Here is a 24,244-nt window from a genome sequence, read left to right as displayed (position 1 = left end):
GTAGAGACGGGGTTTCACCATGTTGACCAGGATGGTCTCGATCTCTTGACCTCGTGATCCACCCGCCTCGGCCTCCCAAAGTGCTGGGATTACAGGTTTGAGCCACCGCGCCCGGCTGAACTAGTTTTAAATAATTAAAAAACTACTCAGTATTTTTCCCATAGTTTACAACTTATATAATAATTAACATCTTTATGACAAGTCTTATTAACTGTTCAGTTTTTCAAACAAATGTAGTAAGGCAAGAAAAATTTTGTACATGTCAATTTTCTCATAGATATTAAATAGTTTGAGATAATAAACAGAACCTTCTTCCCTAAATGGAGAATCATAGAGAACATAAATCTGTATTTCCAATAGAAAGCTATCATTATATCCACATTTGCAGCAAAAAGAATACCATGTATATGTAAATATAAAAATAGAGATATGTAATGGAATAGCCAGGTAGATGCTGAATTTCAGGTTTGAAGAAAGAATGCAAGAGGAAAAAGCAGCTTATTAAGTGTGTAATAAGAGTATGTTTAAAAAACTCCTGTACAAGCTTAATTAAAAAATACTTTATCACTGAAAAACGTTAATGACCATCTGAGCCTTTTGCTCGTAGAAGGTCTTGCCTCAATGTTGATGGCTGCTAACCGATCAGGATGGTGGTTGCTGAAGGCTGGAGTGGCTGTGGCAATTTCTTACACTAAGACAACAATGAAGTCTGTTGCTATGACTGGCTCTTTTCAAGAAAGATTTCTCTGTAGCATGCAGTGCTGTGTAATAGCATTTACCCACAGTAGAATTTGTTTCAAAAGTGGAGTCAATCCTCTCAGACCTTGCTGCTGCTTTAACAAAGGCATGAAACTTACATAGTATTCTAAACCCTTTGTTTTATTTCAATAACATTCACAGCATCTTCACCAGGAGCAGATTCCATTTTAAGAAGATACATTCTTTGTTCATCCATAAGAAGCAACTCCTCATCTGTGAAAGCTTTATTAGGAGATTGCACCTGACAAAAGCAGTCACATCTTCAGGTTCTACTTTTAATTCTAGCTCTCTTGCTATTTCCCCCACATCTGCATCTACTTCCTCCACATAAGTTTCAAAACCCTCTAAGTCATCCATGAGGGATAAAATCTATTTTTCCCAAACTCCTGTTAATGTTGATATTTGAACTTCCTCCCATGAATCAACAATGTTCTTAATGGTTTCAAGAATGGCAAGTTCTTTACACGAACTTTTCAATTTACTTTGCTCATATTCATCAGAGAAAACACTATCTATGGCAGCTATAGCCTTAAAAAGTGTATTTCTTAAAAATTAAGACTCGAAAAGTCAAAATTACTCCTTGATCTGTGTGCTGCAAAATGGACGTTGTGTTAGCAGACATGTAAACAACATTAGTCTCCTTGTACATTTCCATCAGATTCTTGGGTAACCAGGTGCACTGTCAATGAGCACAATATTTTGAATGACATCTCATTTTGGAGTAGTAAGTAGCAACAATGGGTTTTAAATTTCAGTAAACTATGCTGTAAACAGATGTGCTGTCATCTAGGCTATCTCATAGAGCATAGGCACAGTAAATTTAGCATAATTCTTAAGGGTCCTAAAATTTTAAATAGCTAAATGAGCACTGGCATCAACTTAAAGTCACCAGCTCACTGCATTAGTCCCTAACAAGAGAGCCAGCCTGTCTTTTCAAGCTGTGAAGCCAAATACTGACTTCTTTCTAGCTATGAAAGTCCCTGATGGCATCTTCTTCCAATAGAAGGCTATTTCGTATACAGCAAAAATCTGTTTAGTGTAGGTACCTTTATCAATGACCTCAGCTAGATCTTCTGGATAACCTGCTGCAACTTCTCCATCAGCAAATGTGATTTTTCCTTGCATTTTCATGTTGTGGAGACGGCTTCCTGGCTTAAGCCGCCTGAAACAACTTCTGCTAGCTTCCAACTTCTCTTCTTCTGTTTCCTCACTTCTCACACCTTCATAGAATTAAAAAGTGTTTGGGCCTTGTTCTGGGTTAGGCTTTGATTAACAGAACATTGTGGCTGATTTGATTTACTATCCAGCCCACAAGAACTTTCCCTGTATCAGCAATAAGGCTATCTTGCTTTGTTATCACTGATAATGTTCTCTGAAGTAGCACTTTTAATTTCGCTATGGCCCCCCATCCAGGAGGTCTGAAAACAGAGTGGTTGTCTCTGGACTGCCTCCAAGTGGAAGCTGGCAGGATTTAAAGGATCACATGCGTGAAGCAGGTGATATATGTTATGCTGATGTTTACCGAGATGGCACTGGTGTCATGGAGTTTGTATGGAAAGAACATATGACCTATATAGTTCGAAAACTGGATTAACGCTAAGTTTAGATCCCAGGAGGGAGAAACTGCCTACATCTGGGTTAAAGCTGATGGGCCCAGAAGTCCAAGTTATGGAAGATCTCGATCTCGAAGCCATAGTCACAGCAGAAGGCGTAGCAGCAGCAACAACAGGAGTCGCAGTTACTCCTCAAGGAGAAGCAGAGCATCACCAGGCTATTCTCCCCGTCACAGCCGATCTCCCTCTCGTACATAAGATGATTGGTGACATCAAGAACTTTTCCTTTGCATTCCCAACTTGGCTAACCCCAACCAGCCAAAGTACTTCAGGAATTCTGCTTAACTAGTTCACTATTCTCTTTAATATTTATAGGAAGTCTTTCTAAAAGACGCTACCTTCAAGAAACCCACAATCAACCCAAGTGATAGTTTCTCAGACGCTGAGGATCTGTCTACAGCTGGGGCCAGCTAATGTTTTCTTAAAAGCCCAGGCAACAAATATTTCAGGCTCTGCACACTACAGTACTCCATAGGTGAAAGCAGCCATAGATGATATATAAACAAGTGCATCTTCCTGTGTTAAAATAGAACTTTATTTTCAAAACTAGGTTGGCAGGCCAGTTTTGGCCCATGAGTCCTAGGTTACCAACTTCTGGTTTAGCCTTTCATTAGATTTAAAAATACTTTTTATTTTTGAATGTCAGAAACTATCATTAAATGTTATTCATGCAATGAGAGGGGATTTTTGACAATTATACTTTGTTAGAGAAAACGTATATGGCCCCAAAACACTGCATCAACTTGGGCTCTACAAATTCTGAATGTGTGATTAGATACCTAGGACTAGATTGAGGTTTACCAAGGTTTTTCCACACTATGTAATAACAGGGAACAAGAAGACTGCTGTGTAAACGCTCAAACAACTTAAGAAAATAAACTCAAAGTACCACAGGAAATTCTAGGTGTACAAAGACTATTAACAAAAAATGAATGTATTGTTTATTAATGTATATCAGAATGAACCTTTACCTCAAAATCGTTTATTAACTTTATATGAGTAAAATCAACAAAATATTTGTAAATATGTATAAATTTCTACTTTTCTGTAATTCAGATCACCTAGCTTTCAAATTAGTAAGGTGCTACTGAAACATGAGATATTCATTTATTCATTCACTTAAAAATATTTACTGAATGTTTATTAGCAATTAGGCACTGCTTGGAGCTGGAGAGGTACAAATACAACACAGTCCTGCCATTACGGAATTCTCAGTCTGGAAAAGAAATCTCCTCAGAAAACAACAATTAATGTTGGCAAAACATTACTGTCAGATTAATTTAATATGAAAATTAATTATCAGGTTTTAAGAAATGCTGTAAATAGCAGGCATTAGATATCAAAGTATTAATATCATTTTCACATATACCTTTTTCTCATTATTTGATTATATAGTTAAAAATGTGATACCATTGATTTCCAGGCACGTAATAAAACAAAACAAAATGATGTATGCTATAGTTAAGGTCAAGTTCCTAAAGATATTTCATGGAAGCCTGAAGGTACAGAAGAATATGTAGAGCAGAATTCTCTTTATATGTTTAAAGATACACAGAATTTTTCTGAAAGAATGTTAACAGTGGGTCTGAGGATAGGGCTGGAAGTTATAAGGATGGAAACTTTTACTTTAAAATTTTCTTTTAAATGAAGAAGTATTACTTTAAAAATATTTTTATTACCTTAAAACAATCTTTTTTAAGAGATGGGGGTCTCATTATGTTGCTCAGGCTAGAGTTCAGTGTCACAATTACAGACCACTGCAGCCTCGAACTCCTGAACTCAAAGAATCTTCCCAACTCAGTTTCCCAAGTAGTTAGGACTTCAGGCACACGTGACCAGACCTGGCTGATTTGTTTTTTATTTTTTGGAGAGATGGGATCTTACTTATGTTACCCAGGCTGGTCCCGAACTCTGGCCTCAAGTGATTCCCCCAATTTGGCTTCCCAAAGTGCTGGGATTACAGGTATGGGCACTGTGCCAGGCCTTAAAATATTTTTTTTTCAGTGGTTAACATCTACAAAGACAAAAAAATAGTTCTCATTATAAGGTACACAAACAGAGAATTAGGGAGTTATATTTAAATTTATCTTTTTTCAGTTTACAACCCAGGAATACTTTTCCCTATCCTGATCTGATCCACAATAATTAACTTTTATTTTATTTTTTTGCAGGTGGAAAAGTTGAAGGAGGAAGAACACAGAAAGCCAAACAATGTGTATGAACATGTTTGTGAGAAAGGGGCAGGGATTACCAGGAGTGAGCAGGCTCTGTGGGCGCCCTCATACCACATGCTGCAGGCAACAACAGCTAGGATCTTCCTTTTCCCTTCCCCCTTACCACTGGCACCCAGAACCACAAAATTCATTAAAGAATTCTTTCTCACTGTTGGTGAACTTGTTTTCCTTTGAGGCAACATGATGACAGGCTAGGTTCTTATGCTTTAACAGCCCATCATGAGAATTTTTAACTTAAGCAATTATAAAATAAAAATGTACTCACGCTAAAGATACCTTTATAAGCCTGTCACTTTAATCTTTCTTCATGGCTTGTTGGTTTAATTAGGTAGCTATATAGTCACATAAAATTTCACTGAAAAATTATAGGCATTACATTATTAGTTGTTGGTCATGAAACAACTTATAACATTGGACTTCTCATTTATTCTCAGACTAAAAATCTAAATGATAGTGAAATTTAATAAAACTTCTTGGAAAGTTTACAGATAATTTTTACTTTGTAAAACATGTGCATGCTTTGTAAAGCTTTCTCATGCTTCAGTAAATCAGAAGTAATGATGGGGATACACATTTTCTTACTTAAAACTTAATACTGGGAACAAGAGAACTAGCACATTGCTGTAGTCTCATCAACAACTCTGAAAAGGCAACAAGCCAATGCAAACAAATATGGTTTTCCAAAAATACCTGATAATACTTCTAAATATAAGAGCTGACTTCAGGGAAGTGGGGAATAAGGAGAGATTTCTTAATGGACATAAAATTACAGCTAGATAGACACATTAAATTCTAGTATTCCATAGAGTACTCTCTAGTTTATCATAATATTAAGTATTTTTCAATTAGCTAGAAAAGACAATTTTAAATGTTCCTAACACAAGCATACAATAAATGTCTGAGGTGACAGACATGCTAATTACTCTGATTTGATCACTATACATTGTTTGTTTCAAAACATTACCATGTACTCCATAAAAATATGTGTCAATTTTCAAAAATTTTGTTTAAAAAACTGATTTAAAATTTATTTTAAAAAGCATAAGTAATCCAGAAATTAAAATTAAATTATGATTTTAAATTAAAATTAAAATCAAAGTAAAAAAATAATATAGATTCTACAAATTGAGTCTATCTGAATAGGAATAACTTCTAAGAACAATCATTAGTTTACTACTTATTCCTGTGAATTCATACAGAAGCTTCCTAATACTCAGGTTGAAAACATGCTTGATAAGACCTGCTAATGAAAATGGTAAAACTGGAACACTGTTCAGTTTTGAATGTTAAATTTAAAACCCCACAAACTCAAAATAAAATTACAAAAAACTAAGGCTGGATATACATTTCTTCATTTGCCATTCTGACATTCATAATAATTAGATACAGATAGGAAATTTTTCAGTCTCTATAGCTCATGAACCACATATAAATGTAACTTCTTCTTCTTGTTGTTGTTAAAGTCTAAAATTCCCTTTTCAGTTAATATATTTACTAACCTCTCCTGGGACTCTCATGATTGAAGAGAATGCCATTCACTGCAAAGAGATTATACGCCTCACGGAAGTTCACCACAATCCAGTAGGCATAGAGTTTTGCTGCCCCTGTTGGAATAATTTTTTTAAAGTAATGAAGTTTATTATAAAAGACAGTGATTTTCACCCATCTGAAACAGTAACAATTTGCCAAAATCATAATTTGTAATGTATCAAAATACAAAAAAGTATCAAAAGCCAAAGACAAAAGTTCTTATGCTAGTTAATCATGTTCACCAGAAAATACTTTAAGAATTTCCTTACTTTTGTAATACGCACAGTGCACTATTTGACATTCTAATTGATTGAATCTTTCTTAGGTCTTATTCTTTCTCTCTCTCTCTCCTTTTTTAACTTTTGAGGAATTAGAGTGGAATAAATTGGAGATCTTAACATTGCAAATGCTTTGAAATTTTATCACTAAAGTCTTTTATTAATATTTTCTTTATAAATATATTAGACATAATAGTCTTTTTTTTTAAAAAAAAAAAAAAGCTTTTGTATTCAAGGAAACTTTCATGGAAAATAAAAAAACAGGAAACCTTATCACTTCAGTACAATCTCACAATAGTTTAGAAAAAGAATCATATAGGGTCTGATTTTCCATTTAAAGTGATCTGTATGGAAGGGTTGAACGAACATGGGTTGGTGAAGTGAGATGGTAATTTCGACCTGAAGGCAATGGCAGCAAGTACTTGTAGTTAGCAACATATAAAGGTATGCTTCTCAACAAGTTCAGTCACTTTAGTCTACCTTAATGTTAACCTCACACCCAAATGACTTCAGCCATGAGACATGAACAGAATGAAAGAAGAAACACACACCCCCTACACCCAGAGATAATGCCATACACATGCTGAAGTGTGCACAAGCATTCTCACCATAGGGTGACCGGGGATAGAAAGGGGTGGTCTCCTTCTGGGGTATTTCCTGCACTTTCCCATAAAGTTCACTTGTTGAAGCTTGGTAGAACTTCACAGAGTTGATAAGGCCGCAAGTCTTAACTGCATCCAGAAGTCGTAGAGTGCCAACTCCATCAACGTCGGCAGTGTACTCAGCGAGGTCAAAGGAAATCTGGAAAAAGCAGACGGAGACAGAGCTGCATTAATAGCTTCACAGCACAAAGGTGTCAGCAGGGACAAAGACTACAATTCACACGCTGTGAAATTTTGGTGAAAAAATGTTATTTTCTAAGACCACAATAAGAATGTGGATGTCATCTACTTAAATATCAAATGGCTAAAAATATCTTAATTCCTATTAATTACCTATGGTAATGTGAAGAACACTTGAACCGCTGTCCTACTACTCCTAATTCCAGGCTAGGGTCTCTAAGGCAGGTTTATTATAGGGCAAACCCTATTCCTCAAAATTATCTGGGGCATTCCTTAAAAATTCAGTTTGAACCAATCTCTTTGGGGTGGGGACCTAGGAAATTTACATTTTTATTTTTTATTGTATTTATTTTTATGATTATTACACTTTAAGTTCTGGGGTACATGTGCAGAACACACAGGTTTGTTACACAGGTATACACGTGCCATGGTGGTTTGCTGTACCCATCAACCTGTCATCTACATTAAGTATTTCTTCTAATGCTATCCTAGTCCCCTACCCCCGACAGGCCCCAGTGTGTGATGTTCCCCTCCCTATGTCAATGTGTTCTCACTGTGCAACTCCCACTTATGAGTGAGAACATGGGTGTTTGGTTTTCTGTTCTTGTGTTTGCTGAGAATGATGGCTTCTAACTTCATCCACGTCCTGGCAAAAAACATGAACTCATCCTTTTTATGGCTGCATAGTATTACACGGTGTATATGTGTCACATTTTCTTTTCTTTATCCAGTCTATCATCAATGGGTATTTGGGCTGGTTCCAAGTCTTTGCTATTGTGAGCAGCACCGCAATAAACATACGGGTGCATGTGTCTTTATAAAAGAATAATGTATAATCCTTTGGGTACATACCCAGTAATGGGACTGCTGGGTCAAATGGTATTTCTATTTCTAGATCCTTGAGGAATTGCCACACTGTCTTCTCCAATGATTGAAATTTATATTTTAATGAGCCTTAATTAATTTTTATGTACAGAGAAGTTTCACAACATGTGCTTAAGAACACAGCTGAATTTTAAAAGGGTTGTTTTATTTTCTATTTTAAAGGTATAATAATGACTTTATAATCTATTACATGAATGTATACTTTTTTTCTAGTATGAGACAGAGGATACTTCAAGACACTAATGTATAAGCTAACTTCTAAGAGAATGTTGAAGAATAATTCAATATTTTGCAGTTCTTTGGAGCACTTTTTAAAAACAAATGTGACGAATATACTTTCTTAAATTGTTCTACTTACACATAATGAACAAAATAGCCTAATATTAAATCCCCTACAATAAAGCTCAAAATCTTTGTCACTGGTGTATGCACAGGCTAATATCGCTGGGCAAAGTGCAAACAGGCTTCTCCTGCTGTCTCGTGAATCCTCACCTGGAAAAAACCCTTTGAGGGATAAAGTCACTGGCCTTCCTTACTGCTGGGTCCTGCATGTATGCCCTGGAACAGAAGCTGTCGCCTGGCACATGCAAATGGTATTCAGGAAGCTGCTCACCAGGGACCCTATTTAGACCACTAGATTCACATCATTTAGGCCTGTGAGTAAAGGTCATGTAACCGCCAGGAACTCAAAAGAAAAAATGTATGTTGCATCCACAACCTTTCAAAGCCAAGAAGGCAAATTTAGAACCCTGTTATTATTTATATTCTTTTCTCATAACAGTTTGTTAAGATATAATTTATACCCATAAAATTCACCCTTTTAAAAGTTTACAGTTCAGTGGTTTTTAGCATATTCATAGCAGTATGCGCAAATATCAACATCATCTAAGCCCAGCATATTTTCATCACCCCAAAAGGAAACTCAATACCTAGTACTCAGTACCTCAGTACCTAGTATCAGCAGCCACTCCCTGGTCCCCAACTCCAACTCTGACCCCAACAGCCCTGTCACACTATGTATTCACCTACTGTGGACATTTCATACAAATAGAATCATATAATAGATGGTTTTTAGTGACTGAATTCTTTCACTTACCATGTTTTTCACTTTGGTTGGTTATATACCCAGGAATGTAGTCACTGGGTCATACAGTAACACTATATTTAACATTTTGAAGAACTACCAGATTGTTTTCCAAAATGGCTGCATCATTTCACATTCTTACCTTCAATGAATAAGAGTTCCAATGTCTCCACATCCTACTTAGACTTGTTGTGGCCTTTTTTATCATATCCATCCTAGTGGTATGAAGTGGTAGCTCATTGTGGTTTTAATTTTCTTTTTCCTAATAAATAATATTCAGCACCTTTTCATATGCTTATTGGCCATTTGTATCTTATCTTTGTAGAAATGTGTATTTGAAGCCTTTAGCCATTTTTAAATTGGGTCATTTGTTGAGTTGTAAAAGGTATATATATACACACACACACACACACACACACACACACATACATACATATACATATGTATATATATTCTGAATTCAAGTCCCTTATCAAATATATGACTTGCAATCTTTCCTCCCATTATGATGGTTGGTTGCCTTTTTATTTCTCTTTTTTAAAGACAGGATTTCACTATGTTGCCCAAGCTGGAGTGCAGTGGCTATTCACAGGCATAATCATAGCAAACTATAGCCTAAAACCCTGCTCAAGCGATCCTCCTACCTCAGCCTCTTGCTTAATAGCTGGAAATACAGGCATGTGCTACAGAGCTGGGCTAAGGTCTTTTCACTTTCTTACTGGTATCTTATGGAGCACAGAAGTCCCATTTATCTACTTTTTCTTTTGTTGCATGTGCTTTCAATGTTATATCTAAGAACACTTAACCCAAGATCATGAAGATTTACTCCTAATGTTTCATTCCAAGAGTTTTATAGTTTTGTCTCATGCATTTAATTTTATGATACATTTGAGTTAAATTTTGTGTTTGGTTAGGGGTCCAAACTTCATTTTTTGCAAATGGCTACCTAGTTGTCTCAGCACCATTTGTTGAAAAGATCAGTTTTTCTCTGTTGAATGGTCTTTGCACTGAGTCATTCTGTTTTTAGGAAAAACCACAGCCTTGTGTTGAGGAAATAGTGCATTTAGAAGAACTTGGGAGGGAGTTTCAGGGTTTTGGGACCACTGGTAGTGGCCATTGAGCAGATCACTCAACCACGTCTGCAGGCTACAGTTTCCTCCCCACAACAGTGCCACGATTATAATTTATGTGGCACTTTACAATTCAAAAGTGCTTTTGTTTGAACTTTATAACAATCCTAGGAGAAATAGAAACTAGGTCCTGAGATTCAGTGTGCCAAAAGCCACACTGCCTAGGAGCAGCAGAACCAGGACTCCAAGGGAGTCCCTGGATGATGCTCACCGCAAAAGCAGGATTCAGCCATTCCCTCCGCGAGGGTCTCATAAAAACCGGAAGCTCTGATGAGAAACACACACACGCACACACACAGACAAACAATTGCCTACTCTTTCTAGAGATTTGTGGATTGTAGATTAAGACACCTTAAACTAGATGATCCTGAAGATCTTCTCTGACACCAAATGTCTGTACTCAAAATATTTTTAGGTATAAGTTCCCATCCCATGGTATTTGCAGTCTTTTTCAAGGGACCAGTCAAATTTGAACAACAATGAGAATGTTATGAGTTTTTTTTTCTCTTTCCTTGACTAGTTTTTCATTTATATATATGCTGCCTAATCAGCTCCAAGAAGGAATAGCTAGTACTTTTTAAATACTCAGTATCAGACAAACACATCATTCTGAGCATTTTGCAAGTATATATTATTTAATCCTAAGAACAGGTAAGTATTTGTATCAAAACAAAGAAGCTACACAGCAAGTGATGGCACCACCTATTATATTCAGGGTGAATGTTCCATACAGTGAATATATTATATATGGATATGTTACATTCACAGTGAACCAAACGTCCTCACATAAGCACCTTAACCATTAGAATATAGAATAAGGAAACTGTACAACCTAAAAGTTTTCACTTATGCTAGGGAATCCAATTTAGATAACTAATACATTATTATTCGGAGCACATAACTCATGGAAAATAATTAAACATTGTTAGACTAAAGATAGTAAATTAGATAGGGGAGCATGGGGGGAAGGATGGTTGCATGTTTGCAAATTTTTTGGTAACTCCAGAGAGAATTAAGCACATGTGTTGGATATTCAACTTGCTACAGGATAAGACTGGCTAATAAAATGATTACAAAGTGTTTTATAATATAAAGTAACAAATTAAGTGGTTTCCTTAGAAAAGAAAATCTGAACAGTATGTTGTAACTAATCAACTCCTAAAGGTTAGAAGTGTTGGCTAGGCACAGTGGCTCACACCTGTAGTCCCAACACTTTGGGAGGCTGAGCGCAAAGGATCACTTGAGCCCCAGAGACCAAGACCAGCCTGGGCAACATAGCAAGGCCCTGTGTCTCCCCCAAAAAAAAAAAAAAAGTAAAAGTAAAAAAAATTGGCTGGCCATGGCGGCACACACCAGTGGTCCCAGCTACTCAAGAGACTGAAGCAGAAGGATTACTTGAATGCAGGACATTGAGGCTGCAGTCAGCCATGATCATGACACTGCACTCCAGCCTGGGCAACAGAGCTAGACTCTGTCTCAAAACAAAACGGAGGTTTAAAAAAAAAGATTATTTTTAAGTAAAACTAAAGGTCAGAAGTGTGATTCTGAAACACACAAAAACATGGAAGGTCCAGAGAGCTACAGCCCACGGGCCTAATCTGACCTACCACCTGCTTTTGTAATTAAGTTTTATGGGGCATAGCCCTATAAACACTCATTTGTTTACATGTTTTCTATGCTTGTTTCCACACTATGACAGTAGAGCTGAATAGCTGCAACACAGGCATTTCCCATGAAGCCGAAAATATTTACTATCTGGACCTTTACAGAAGAAGCTTCGAAACCCCTGAAACTAAACCACAGTTACAACTGGGAGCTTAAATGAGTAGGGTTTTGATTGTTGTAGTTTTTTTTTTTTTAATCATTATCTTTTCTCTATCTTCTCAATACTATGGGAATGATTACGAAGTACATTTCCAATCACAAAGAGAGTTACATTTTCAGAGGCATATAGACCAAGTTAATAATAAAAATCTTATTTTACCTAATAAGGAGAACAAAAAATCAGACTGGTTTAAAAAAACAAAAAGCAAGCCTACAGAATACTGCCCAAACTCCCTTTCTTGAAATACTTTCTTCAGTTGGCTCTGGCATCCCCACATTCTTCTCATTCTATCAGCATCAGTTCTCCAGGCTCTTGTGCCAATGCCCACAGGTCTACCAGGTCTCCTGCACCCTGACTCCAGCCCCGGGCTCAGTGCTGAGCTTTCTGTCCCCGACCCACCCTGCAGTTGTGTCACTCAGTCTGGGGTCTCAATTCACCATCTGTGCAAATGGGCCCAAAGGCCCACCTCCAGGGGACCTCTTGAGCAGCGGCCTCTCCTATCTTCCTGTCCACTTGTTATGCCTAACATCATGTCACACTGAGATGGCCCCAAACAGGGTTTCTGAAGCTGTCTCCAAGGCTCTTCTTTCCAATGGCCTCTCCCTTTCTGTAAATAGCACCCATTCCAAACAAAACCTAGGAATCTTCCCTAACACTTCCTTTCCTGCACAATTCACTGAAATCTAACCAGTTCCCCTACTTAGTCCACACCTTAATTTAGTCTGCCATTACCTTTCATGGGAACCACTACAGGAGCCTCTAGCTAGCTCAATTTCAGTCCTTCCCCACCTGGCACCCTGGTACTTGACCTGATAACCTACCACATTCATCCCCCACGACGATGATGCATCCTCTCCGGCCACACTGTGGTCCTGGCCTGGTGTCAGCTGGTCCTGCCTGGAGCCTCCACACTACTGACCCCTCTGTATACTATGCTCCTCACCACTTCCCTGCCTTCCTCTCTCCAAACATCCCATGCTTGCCATTCTATCCTTAACCATGCCTCTCTTTACCCTGCTTCATTTCACCTTCATTTTAAACTTTTATTTTATCTGTTTACTTATATATGATTTATCTCCCCCATTAAAATGAAAGCTCCATGAGGACTGGTGTCGCCCACGTCTGAAGAGTGGCTTGACACAGTATTTGCTGAGTGAATAAAGACAGTGTATAAACTAATGAGAAATTTAAATGTCAAATATACAAACATCAAAATAAAAACAACAACAAAAAAACTAGTAAGAAAGAAAATGCACTATCAGAATGATAGAACAAGGTTAATAATTTAATATTACTGAAACAAAAGGTAATATTTCAAAGGGCAAGACAGATAAAACTATATAAATTCCAAAGCTTTAGTGTAACAATGACAATAGTTTTAACAGTTACACTGTATAAAGAATCAGAACTCAAAGGGCAGAAGAAGAATCTTAGACATAATTGAAGTGCAGGTGGGAGGAGACAGTTACTAAAATATCCAAGACGCTGTGACTGGATATTCATTCTTAAGGTGCAGTCAGGCAGTCTCAGAGGTGAGTAGTAAAGCCAGAGAAACAAGAGAAAAATTTAAAGTCGTAGGAAACAGTAAATTTAAGTTCAAATATAAAGCTAATACTCTTAACAACATTCAAAGATATAAACAGATACTCAAAGAATTGTCCTCATTTACTGATGCGTGATAAACCATAGACCTTCTTAAAGCAAACAGAAAATTAGAAATAGTCCTTTAAATGATCTGAGAAAGACCAGATATAGATGCTAAAAGTTCGCATGGCAATTCTATAGTCTACAAAATGGAATGTAAATCCCAGGTGCATTTAAAGTCACATCAGGGAAGGCCTGAGTTCACTGTGCTAGGCCTCACAGCAAATAAAACAAATGATAACAATAATTCCAGGACCTTTAAGCCCTTTTACCCCACCTAGCTCATTAAAACTAAATGTTAATTTTATAACTATGTGAAATTGAACACAGATGAAAGAGGGCATTCTAACCAAGTAGGATAAGATAAACGCCACTACTGACATATAAAATACTGACTAGTCATAATAGTGACAAACTATTACTTACATTAGATGAGTACAAAAGAAAATAAGACTGTGCCTGATTAGTGGAGTGGTTGTCATGTGTTGATAACTATAGTGCTCACAATTTTACATATTTTAAAATGATCACCCAAACCTAATCCCTGAAGTCAGAAATGTCACACATTGTGATTCTTTTCCCAAGAAGCACAGCAAGTAACATTTCAACCCCTGAAGCCAGGATCTTGGATGATCCTGAGAGACTGCTGATCAGCCACCATTCTGGAGCTCTCTGCAAAGCCCACTTCCCTCTTAGGGGGTTTATAGTGTTCAACTCCTTATCTTGGTCCTGAGTCTCTCAGGCTAGACTAGCTCTCTTTCTCAAATGGCAGTCTGGGAGGTAAACTTTGGGGTTCAGAGTGAGAGAGGTGGCTACAGTCATTAGGAATGTGAGTGGTTTGCCAGGACCACCCCACTGTGTCTCCCTTGTATTTCTTCCCCACATACTGCTCTTACTTCAAAATACTCCAAAATGTTAATACAAGTAAAGAGCACACATTTTTAAAATTCTGAAATCTACTGAAAGCAAAAGCTGTTATAAACGAAAAAGATCACAAACAGCCCCTTCCCACTAGAATGTAAACTCTACAGGAGCAGAGCTTTTGACTATTTCTGCTCACCATTAAATCCCCAAGAATCACACAGAGGTAAAAATGCATCTGTAATTTTAACATAGAAAGCCATGTGAAGGAAAGTTTCATTTGTTTATAACAAATTTGATGAAATTATCCTACAAATATTAATAGAACTATTACTTTCTAAAGTGTAAATGAATTAAGGGAAAGTATCTGGATAACAATTTTAGTAAGGAAAAACATTTCAAACACAGCAGAAGAGAAGTCCATAACAAATTAATGAGTAAAGCTAAACACTTTTCATGCTTTTCAGCTGAAACAAGAAGAATACATGGAGGAATGTGAAGATAGGCAAAATTGCTTGTAATATACGTTGTTTGTCTCTTTAGTCCCGCATGGTTCAGTGGTGCAGCCTCCAAGTTCAAAGTGATTTGTCCTTTCCAGACTGACCTCCTCCTGTCTCAGGGCCTGGGTGTTGCCCCTTCCCTCTACTCAGAACGTTTCCCAGGGTTCACTCCTCCCTTCCTTCCCCCCAGAGTCCTTCCTGGACCTGGCCATCTCTCCCTTCACCTTATCCTCCCCTGGCACGCTTCACTTTGGAGTACTCAGTCCGACAGCATCTTCATTGGTTTAGTGAGCTTGTAAGCTCCATGAGGTTAGGGGCTTTGTTTTTTCTCATTGCTCCCACCACTTAGAAGAATGCCTGTCACATGGAGTACTCAAGAAATATTACTGGAATAAATAAGACAGCATTCAGTCTGAAAGTTTATGCATATAATTTCCCAATGATTTTAGTATACAATTAAGAATGGAACAAACTTTACATATGGAGCAAATTTCATTTTAAATATCTCAATGAATGAGCCAAAGTTTCCTGACTACGAATATGTGTCGGAAAAAGAGATCTGTCTGCAAAAGAACTAAATGTGGTAAAAAATAACCAGAGAACAGAAAATCTTTTCCTCTAACATTGGATTTCAAAGACACAAGAGAAGGCTTATGATACCAGTGAGCTGGAAATGCATAAGACCACACAAGCAGCTGCACTGTTTACTGCTTCTCTGTAAGTGAAAGTTATTAATCAAGGACAGCAACAATAAAACATCACTACTTTCCATCATGAATCAGTCTTCCCCAGTTAGCAGCTCAGCAGAGCTGACATTTACTTAGCAGCTGAGGCCAGATGCAAATCTTTTTTTTTTTTCCCTCCTCCAGAGCTGGATAGGAGCCAGGCAGGTGTGGATCTAGAAGCACTGCAGCTCAGTGGGCAGGGAAGGAATCAAGAGAAGGTGCTACCCTACCACGAGGAGGCTGCAGGTTCTGATTCCAGGAAATCCAAAGGTGGCAGAGACAGGGCCTTGCCCTGCCCTGCCCTCCTGTAGGCTGCCTTACCGGTGTCGATTAGATAGAGATTTGGAAAGGCTACAAAAGGGAGGCCACAGGGATTGAGAAAGGCATGCTGAGATGGTTATAAAGTGTGGGGCTGGGGTACAAAGATCCAAAGGAGGGACAGATGACATGAACAGATCAAAGTAGGGTCCATGGGCACAGGGAAAGGAACAACACACACTTGGACCTGTTAGGGAGGTGGAAGGAGGGAGAACAACAGGATGAACAGCTAATGCATGCAGGGCTTAATACCTAGGTGATGTGTTGATAGGTGCAGCAAACCTCCATGGCACATGTTTACCTATGTAACATACTTGCACATCCTGCACATGTACCCCTGAACTTAAAAAGAAAAAGTAGGGCCCACAGGGATGGGGGGGTGGGAATAGGGTCTGGGGGAGTGAGGGGTTGGAAAGGAGGGGGTGACACATTCTAATGGGGGAATCATCAGCATGAGAAAAGGAGATACAAATACACTGGTCAAGTTTGGGGAATAGAGCCCTATATTTATGTAATATAAGTAGAAGCTATTCTGGAGCAAAGTATATATGCCAGTCTACAGTTTGTTCAATGGGCACTAGGGAGCCAGCAATGGCTCTGGAGCAGAGAACAGCATCACTTCATCCAGGCCCTCTCACATGTTATACTCTAAGCCTATTCTATTTTTCTCCAGTGCAGCCCAAGGCCCAGCTCTATAGTTTAGAAGTTTTTCTTCCTCACACTCATAACCCCAATTTTGTATGATTTTTCCTTATTCTATTGCAATTGTATTATTCTACAAAAAGTTTTATAATTACAATTTGGAACACCATACAGTCATAGGGTTGTTACTCCACCAGAGTGACAAACTCTTTTTTTTTTTTTTTTTAAGACGGAATATCACTCTGTTGCCAGGCTGGAGTACAGTGGTACAATGCTGGCTCACTGCAACCTCTGCCTCCTGGGTTCAAGCAATTCTCCTGCCTCAGCCTCCTGAGTAGCTGGGACTATGGGCAGGCACCACTACACCCAGCTATTTTTTTTGTATTTTTAGTAGAGGTGGGGTTTCGCCATGTTGGCAAGGATGGTCTCCATCTCTCAACCTCGTGATCCATCCACGTCGGCCTCCTAAAGTGCTGGTATTACAGGCATGAGCCACTGCATCCAGCCAGAGAGTGACAAATTCTAACGAGACTAAACAAAGGTGACATCTTTGTTTGTCTTTGTATGCCCAAGGCATATTAAGGTATAGTTCCATTAGAGTTTTGAAATGCTCAAAGTAGACTAAGGGCTCTCATAGGAAATAAGAACATTGCTTACACAGGACAAGGTAACAATTCCCAAATGCACCCTGCTCTCAGTGACTCTGATGACAGGCAAGGCTGCACACGCTGCTTCTGTCTGTCTGTTTACTCTCCACACCATGAGGACTATGGCTTTCCATCTCTCACCCATACTTCTTAGCACACAGGAGGACTTGAAAATACTTGTTGAAATAATGGTATTGTTTTTTGTCATGTGTTTACATTTTAGCCACAGAGGCCAACTGGAGCTCTCACAAGTGAGAGCAGAAATCATATGCGGGGCTCTGCTCTCACAGCACCCTCCAACTCTTGCCTTTTCTAAGGGCTCAGCCACTGCTCGGGAAGGACAACCACACTTTAACAACCTCACCAAGCTGTCTGCTTTTCTCATTTACCAACTCCAAAAGGAAGAACAGTTGCCGTACCAACATTCCTTGAGTTGGACAAACTTCATTTCTAAAATGCTGGGTTCTGTACCCCCATCCTGACTCAGTTCTACTTCCTTGGTCACAATTTTTTGCCACATCCACATCCTCTGAGAACCTCTGGTCCCATTTCTGAAAGCCTTTCATTCTTTTTCATAAATAAGTTTAAAATTAATTCTAATTTTTTCTAATTAGTTAGAATTATTTAAAACAAATATTAAACTTAGTCTGTTTTTTTTTTTTAGAAAATCTTAATTTAAAAATACTCTGTGACTCCAATTATCAGAAATCAGCCATATTATATGTCTTTAATCTGTCCATTTTACAGAGATTTATAAGCTGCTGATAAATACAAAAAAAAAAGCTTGTCATGATTTCTCTATAAGAAAATGACATCAGAAGTAACTATTCAGGTTTTTCTAGAGAAAAACTCACAGAAATTCTTTACAGAACAGAAATAACAATCAACCTACCTAATGCAATTTATTATATCAGGAATAGTTAAGCAAGAATTCACAGGGTCCATGGATAAAACTCAGGAGGGCACATAGATGCATGTCTTTGTTTTCACTAAATTCTATCTGAAATTCAGAATTCCCTTCTATTTTGAATGTAAGCCATAATCCTCAGTAGTAATAGTACTTGTGACCTTTCCACCAATAGACAATAGTCATTTCAACACTATTGTACAGTTACTGCAGATGCCTGTAGGCATCACTTGTGCCCATCACTGCTTTGAAGTTCCAGTGCTTACCAAGCCCACTGCCAGGTCTTGTATAATAATGTGTTATGGCACATTATTATTATATCACGAATCTGGTATTTAAGTATATTAACCAATTAAGAGGCAGTTTCCTTTGCAATCCTATGTATTTGGTTTTATGCCTCTAAAAACGTTATCCTGAGAATATCCATAGACTTCACCAGATTGCTGAAGAAGTCCATGGAACAAGGAAGATTAAAATATCTCCTGTAAATCAAGTGGCAGTGACTAAATTTCAGTATTTTACAATGTGCTAAAAGAAGAAAAGTCATAAAATCTCTCTTACAACCTGTATCTAGTCACATAATAAGCTCTCATCGGCCATTTTGAAATCTGCATGTATGTGACCTAAAATCATTATTGTTACATAACCAATTGCTCAATGGTTTGGATCATTCAATAGGTTACTGACCCTAATGACAAACTCCAAAAGTACATAAACAAACTAAGGCATTAACATGACAGTAGAGTTGTACATATAATTGAAAATTAAGCCATTAAATTAGCTTTCAAATGCATTTTGTAATATTTATAACTTTAAACTGAGTTATTTTGATAATATATACACCAGGATGAGTTAACATTCCCCAAGCTCTCTGTTGGCAGAGAGTGATGGCACAGGAGTGAATAGAAAGACTGATTATATCAGGGGTATTTAGCCAAGGGCCTATGCCCTGGGGATTAAAAATCAGCTGATCAAAAAAATTTGTTGGAAGATAATCCAGAGATAAATAGAGGATTTAATGTTTGCTGCCAGTTAGCACCCAGATTATAGTAATTTGGAAACAAATAATGAAAAGTCACTTCAGCTGCATATAAGGAGACTGAGACACAGCAAACATCATATAGTCTTCATTATGATAATATTATTTTAAAGTTTTACTTTCCTTTTATGAATACTATAATTACATTTAGAATGGTCACTATTATAACATTAAAGTAGAAAGAGAGCAATAACCCTGGCATCTAAACAGCTAATAATTCTTTAGTGAATAGATAAAATGACAGGACAACAACAACAAAAAAGAGAACTCACTGAAATGGTTCATGGCCAGACTTCTTCTTTAGGCAGGACATCAATCCATTCCTCCCTAATGGGAGGGACCTACCTGGTGGGCCCTCCAGCCAGGCCCAACAGCATGTATTAGGGACAAAGCTCTGATCTCTCCCTGAGATGGAGTGCTTAGAAAAGGAAAGGGCTACCACCTGCGTTGGTTGGACAACTCAGCCATTCCAGCCTGCCAGCTTTGCAGAGTTCAAGCCAACTGGGACAGAGGTGGTTCCTCACCATAGCACAGCTGTTTTGTAGAGGTATGGCCAGACTGCTTCTTTAAGTAGGACTCGAATACATTCCTCCTTGTGGGACCAGTCCCACAACGGGCCTCCAACCACCCCTCCTACCCCATGCTATGAAGGGCCTACAGAACTCTAATTTCACTCTGGGGCAGAGTACCTGAGTGATGGGGCAGGTTATCGCCTTGGCCATTTGGACTTCTCAGCCAGCCCAGCCTGTGGGCCTTTGAGAGCCCAAACCAATCGGAGCTGAAGGGATCCCCAGCACCATAACTGCTCTACCAAAAAGCAGCCAGTTTGTTTTTTTAAGTGCGTCCCTGATCCTGGTTCCTCCTGAGTGGGTAAGGTTTCCAACCAGGGTTTCCAGTCACCTCCTACAGGTGCATTCAGGCCAGCAATCAGTCAGTACCCTTGTGGGACAAAGCTTCCAGAGGAAGGGGTAAGCTGCCATCTGTGCTGTTTCACAGCCTTCGCTGGTGACAGGTACTGGAAAAACTGAGGCAACTGGGGTCTGGAGTGGTCAGACTGTTAAAAACAAACATACAAACACAAAATAACAACAACAAAACTATAAGAACTCCCTCCAAAGGTCAGCAGCCTCAAAGATCAAAGGCAAATAAGCCCACAAAGATGAGAAAAAAAAATCAAAACAAAAACTCAATAAGTCAGAGTGCCCCTTTGCCTCCAAATGACTGTAGCACTTCTCTAGCAAGGGCTTAGAACTGTGCTGAGGATGAGATGGCTGAAATAAGAGAAACAGGCTGGCTAAAACTGAACTTTGCTGAGCTAAAGAAGCATGTTGTAACCCAATGCAAAGAAGCTAAGAATCATGATAAAACAATATATATAGGATCTGACAGCCAAAATAGCAAGTTTAGAGAGGAACATAACCAACCTGTTAGAGCTAAACTAAAAAACACACTACAAGAACTTCACAGTGCAATCACAAGTATTAATAGCAGAACAGACCAAGTGGAGAAAACATCTTAGAGCTTGAAAACTGTCTTTCTGAAATAGGAAGAAAAGAACTAAAGAATGAAAAGAAATAAAACCTCTCCGAAATATGGGATTATGTAAAGAGACTGAATCAACAACTGATTGGGACACTTTAAAGAGGTGGGGAGAATGGAACCAAGTTGGAAAATATACTTCAGGTTATCATCGAGGAGAACTTCCTCAACCTAGCAGATAGGCCAAGATTCAAATTCAGGAAATCCAGAAAACCCCAGTAAGATTCTCCATAAGAAAATGACCATGAAGACACATAATCAGCAGACACAAAATCATCATTTTTATTTTATTTCTCCAAGGTCAAAATAAAATAAAAAATGTTGAGGGCAACCAGAAGGAAAGGCCAGATCACCTACAAAGGGAGGCCCATCAGACTAACAGCAGATGTCTCAGTGGAAACCCTACCAGCCAGAAGAGATTGGTGGCCAATATTCAACATTCTTAAAGGAAAGGCTTTCCGATCTAGAATTCATATCTGTCCAAACTAAGCTTCCTAAGTGAAAAAGAAATAAGATCCTTTTCAGACAAACAAATGCTGAGAAAATTGGTCACCACCAGACCTGCCTTGCAAGAACTCCTGAAGGAAGCACTAAATATGAAAAGTAAACACTGTTACCCATCACTACAAAGACATACTGAAGTACACAGACCAGTGACACTATGAAGTAACCACATAAACAGGTCTGCAAAATAATCAGTTAGCATCACAACAGGCTCTAAGCCACACGTAACAATTACCTTAAACATAAATGGGCTAAATGCTCCAATTAAAAGACAGAGCATGGCAAGCTGGATAAAAAACCCTGACCCATTGGTATGCTGTGTTCAAGAGACCATCTCATGTGCAAAGATACACATAGGCTCAAAATAAAGAAATGGAGGAAAATTTATCAAGCAAATAGAAAACAGAAAAAAGCAGGGGTTGCAATCCTAATTTCTGACAAAACAGACTTTAAACTAACAAATATAAAAGAAAAGAAAAAGACAAGGAAGGACATACATAATGGTAAAGGGATCAATTCAACAAAAAGAGCTAACTAGCCTACATATATAAACACTAAATACAGGAGCACCCAGATTCATAAAGCTAGTTCTTAGAGACCTTCAAAAAGACTTAGACTCCCACACAATAATAGTAAGAGACTTTAACATCCCACTGATAATATTAGACAGATCATCAAAACAGAAAATTAACAAAAATATTTTGGACTGAACTGAGCTCTGGATCAAGCGGAACTGATAGATATTTACAGAACTGTCCACCCAGAGACATTGTTCTCATAGCCATGTGAGACTTATTTTAAAATTAATCACATAATCAGAGGTAAAACACTCCTCAGCAAATGTAAAAGAACTGAAATCATAATCAGACCATAGCCCAATCAAATTAGAACTCAAGACTAGTAAATTCATTCAAAACTACGCAACTATTAATACATGGAAATTGAACACCTGTTCCTTAATAACTCTTGGATAAATAAGGAAGGCAGAAATCAAGAAGTTCTTTGAAACTAATCAGAACAAAGAGACAACATACCACAATCTCTGGAATGCAGCTAAAGTAGTGTTAAGAGAAAAATTTATAGCACTAAATGCCCACATACAAAAGCTAGAAAGATCTCAAATTAACCTCACACCACAACTAAAAGAACTAGAGAGCCAAGAGTGAACAAACCCCAAAGCTAGGAGATGACAAGAAATAACCAAGATCAGAGCTGAACTAAAGAAGATAGAAATAAAAAAACCTTCAAAAACAAAAAAATTCCGGTTGGTTTTCAGAAAAAAAAATTAATAAAATAAATAGACTGCTAGCTAGACAAATCAAGAAGACAAGAAAGATTCAAATAAATGCAACCAGAAATGATAAGGAGGATATCACCACTGACCCCACAGAAATACAAGCAACCATCAAAGAATACTGCAAACACCTAAAAGCACATAAACTAGAAAATCTAGAAGAAATGGACAAATTCCTGGACACATACACTTTCCCAAGACTGAACCAGGAAGCAACTGAGTCCCCGAATAGACCAATAATGAGTCTGAAATTGAGGTGGCCAAACCAAAGAAAGCCCAGGACCAGACAGATTCACAGCTGAATTCCACCAGAGATACAAAGAGGAACTGGTATCATTTCTACTAAAACTATTGCAAAAAATTGAGGAGGAGGGACTCCTCCCTTACTTGTTCTAGGGAACCAGCATCATGCTGATACCAAAACCCAGCAGAGGTACAACAAAAAAAGAAAACTTCAGGCCAATATCCTTGATAAACATCAATGCAAAAATCCTCAACAAAATACTGGCAAACCGAATATAGCAGTACATTGAAAGTTTATCTACCACCATCATGTTGGCTTCATCCCCAGGATACAAGGTTGGTTTAACATACGCAAATCAATAAATGTGATTTATCACAAACAGAACTAAAGACATAAACCATATGATTATCTCAATAGATGCAGAAAAGGCCTTTGATAAAGTTCAAAATCCCCTCATGTAAAAACTCTCAATAAATTAGGCATTAAAAGAACATATCCTGGCTGGGTGTGGTGACTCACACCAGTAATCCCAGCACTTTGGGAGGTGGAGGTGGATGGATCACCTGAGGTCAGGAGTTCCAGACTAGCCTGGTCAACATGATGAAACCCCATCTCTACTAAAAATATAAAAATTGCCAGCCACGGTGGCCTACATCTGTAATCTCAGCATTTTGGGAGGCCGAGGCGGGCAGACCACAAGGTCAGGAGATCGAGACCATCCTGGCTAACACAGTGAAACTCCATCTCTACTGAAAAAAATAAGATTAGCCAGGCATGGTGGCATGCGCCTGTAGTCCCAGCTACTTGGGAGGCTGAGGCAGGAGAGTCGCTTGAACTCAGGAGGCGGAGGTTGCAGTGAGTCGAGATTGAGCCATTGCACTCCAGCCTGGGTGACAAAGTGAGACTCCATCTCAAAAAAAAACCAAAAAACAAAAAACAAAAATTAGCTGGACATGGTGGTGAGCACCTGTAATCCCAGCTACTTGGGAGGCTGAGGTAGGAGAATCGCTTGAACCTGGGGGGCAGAGGTTACAGTAATCTGAGATCGTGCCACTGCACTCTAGCCTGGGTGACAAGAGCGAAACTCCATCTCAATTTAAAAAAATAAAAATCAGCTGGATGTGGTGGCATGCACCTGTGGTCCTAGCTACTCAGGAGGCTGAGGCAGGAGAACTGCTTGAGCCCAGGAGTTTTAGGCTG

The 24,244-nt window shown here is 38.4% G+C and overlaps 1 protein-coding gene across 1 annotated transcript in view; it reads right to left on the bottom strand.

The window, feature by feature from the left end:
* The window catches only part of GMDS (GDP-mannose 4,6-dehydratase), a 648,894-nt gene that overhangs the window by 350,714 nt on the left and 273,936 nt on the right, over positions 1-24,244 (bottom strand). Inside the window, exons 5-6 of the mRNA XM_017497517.1 lie at positions 7,023-7,215; positions 6,106-6,210 (exon numbers count right to left, since the gene is read on the bottom strand). Coding sequence (XP_017353006.1) covers positions 6,106-6,210; positions 7,023-7,215 — 298 coding nt within the window. The remainder of the gene's footprint in view (positions 1-6,105; positions 6,211-7,022; positions 7,216-24,244) is intronic.

Source organism: Cebus imitator, unplaced genomic scaffold (assembly GCF_001604975.1).
Source record: "Cebus imitator isolate Cc_AM_T3 unplaced genomic scaffold, Cebus_imitator-1.0 Scaffold231, whole genome shotgun sequence".
Lineage (NCBI taxonomy): Eukaryota > Metazoa > Chordata > Mammalia > Primates > Cebidae > Cebus > Cebus imitator.
The sequence above is the reverse complement of the archived record's forward strand: the minus strand, read 5'-3'. Positions and strand labels throughout refer to the sequence as shown.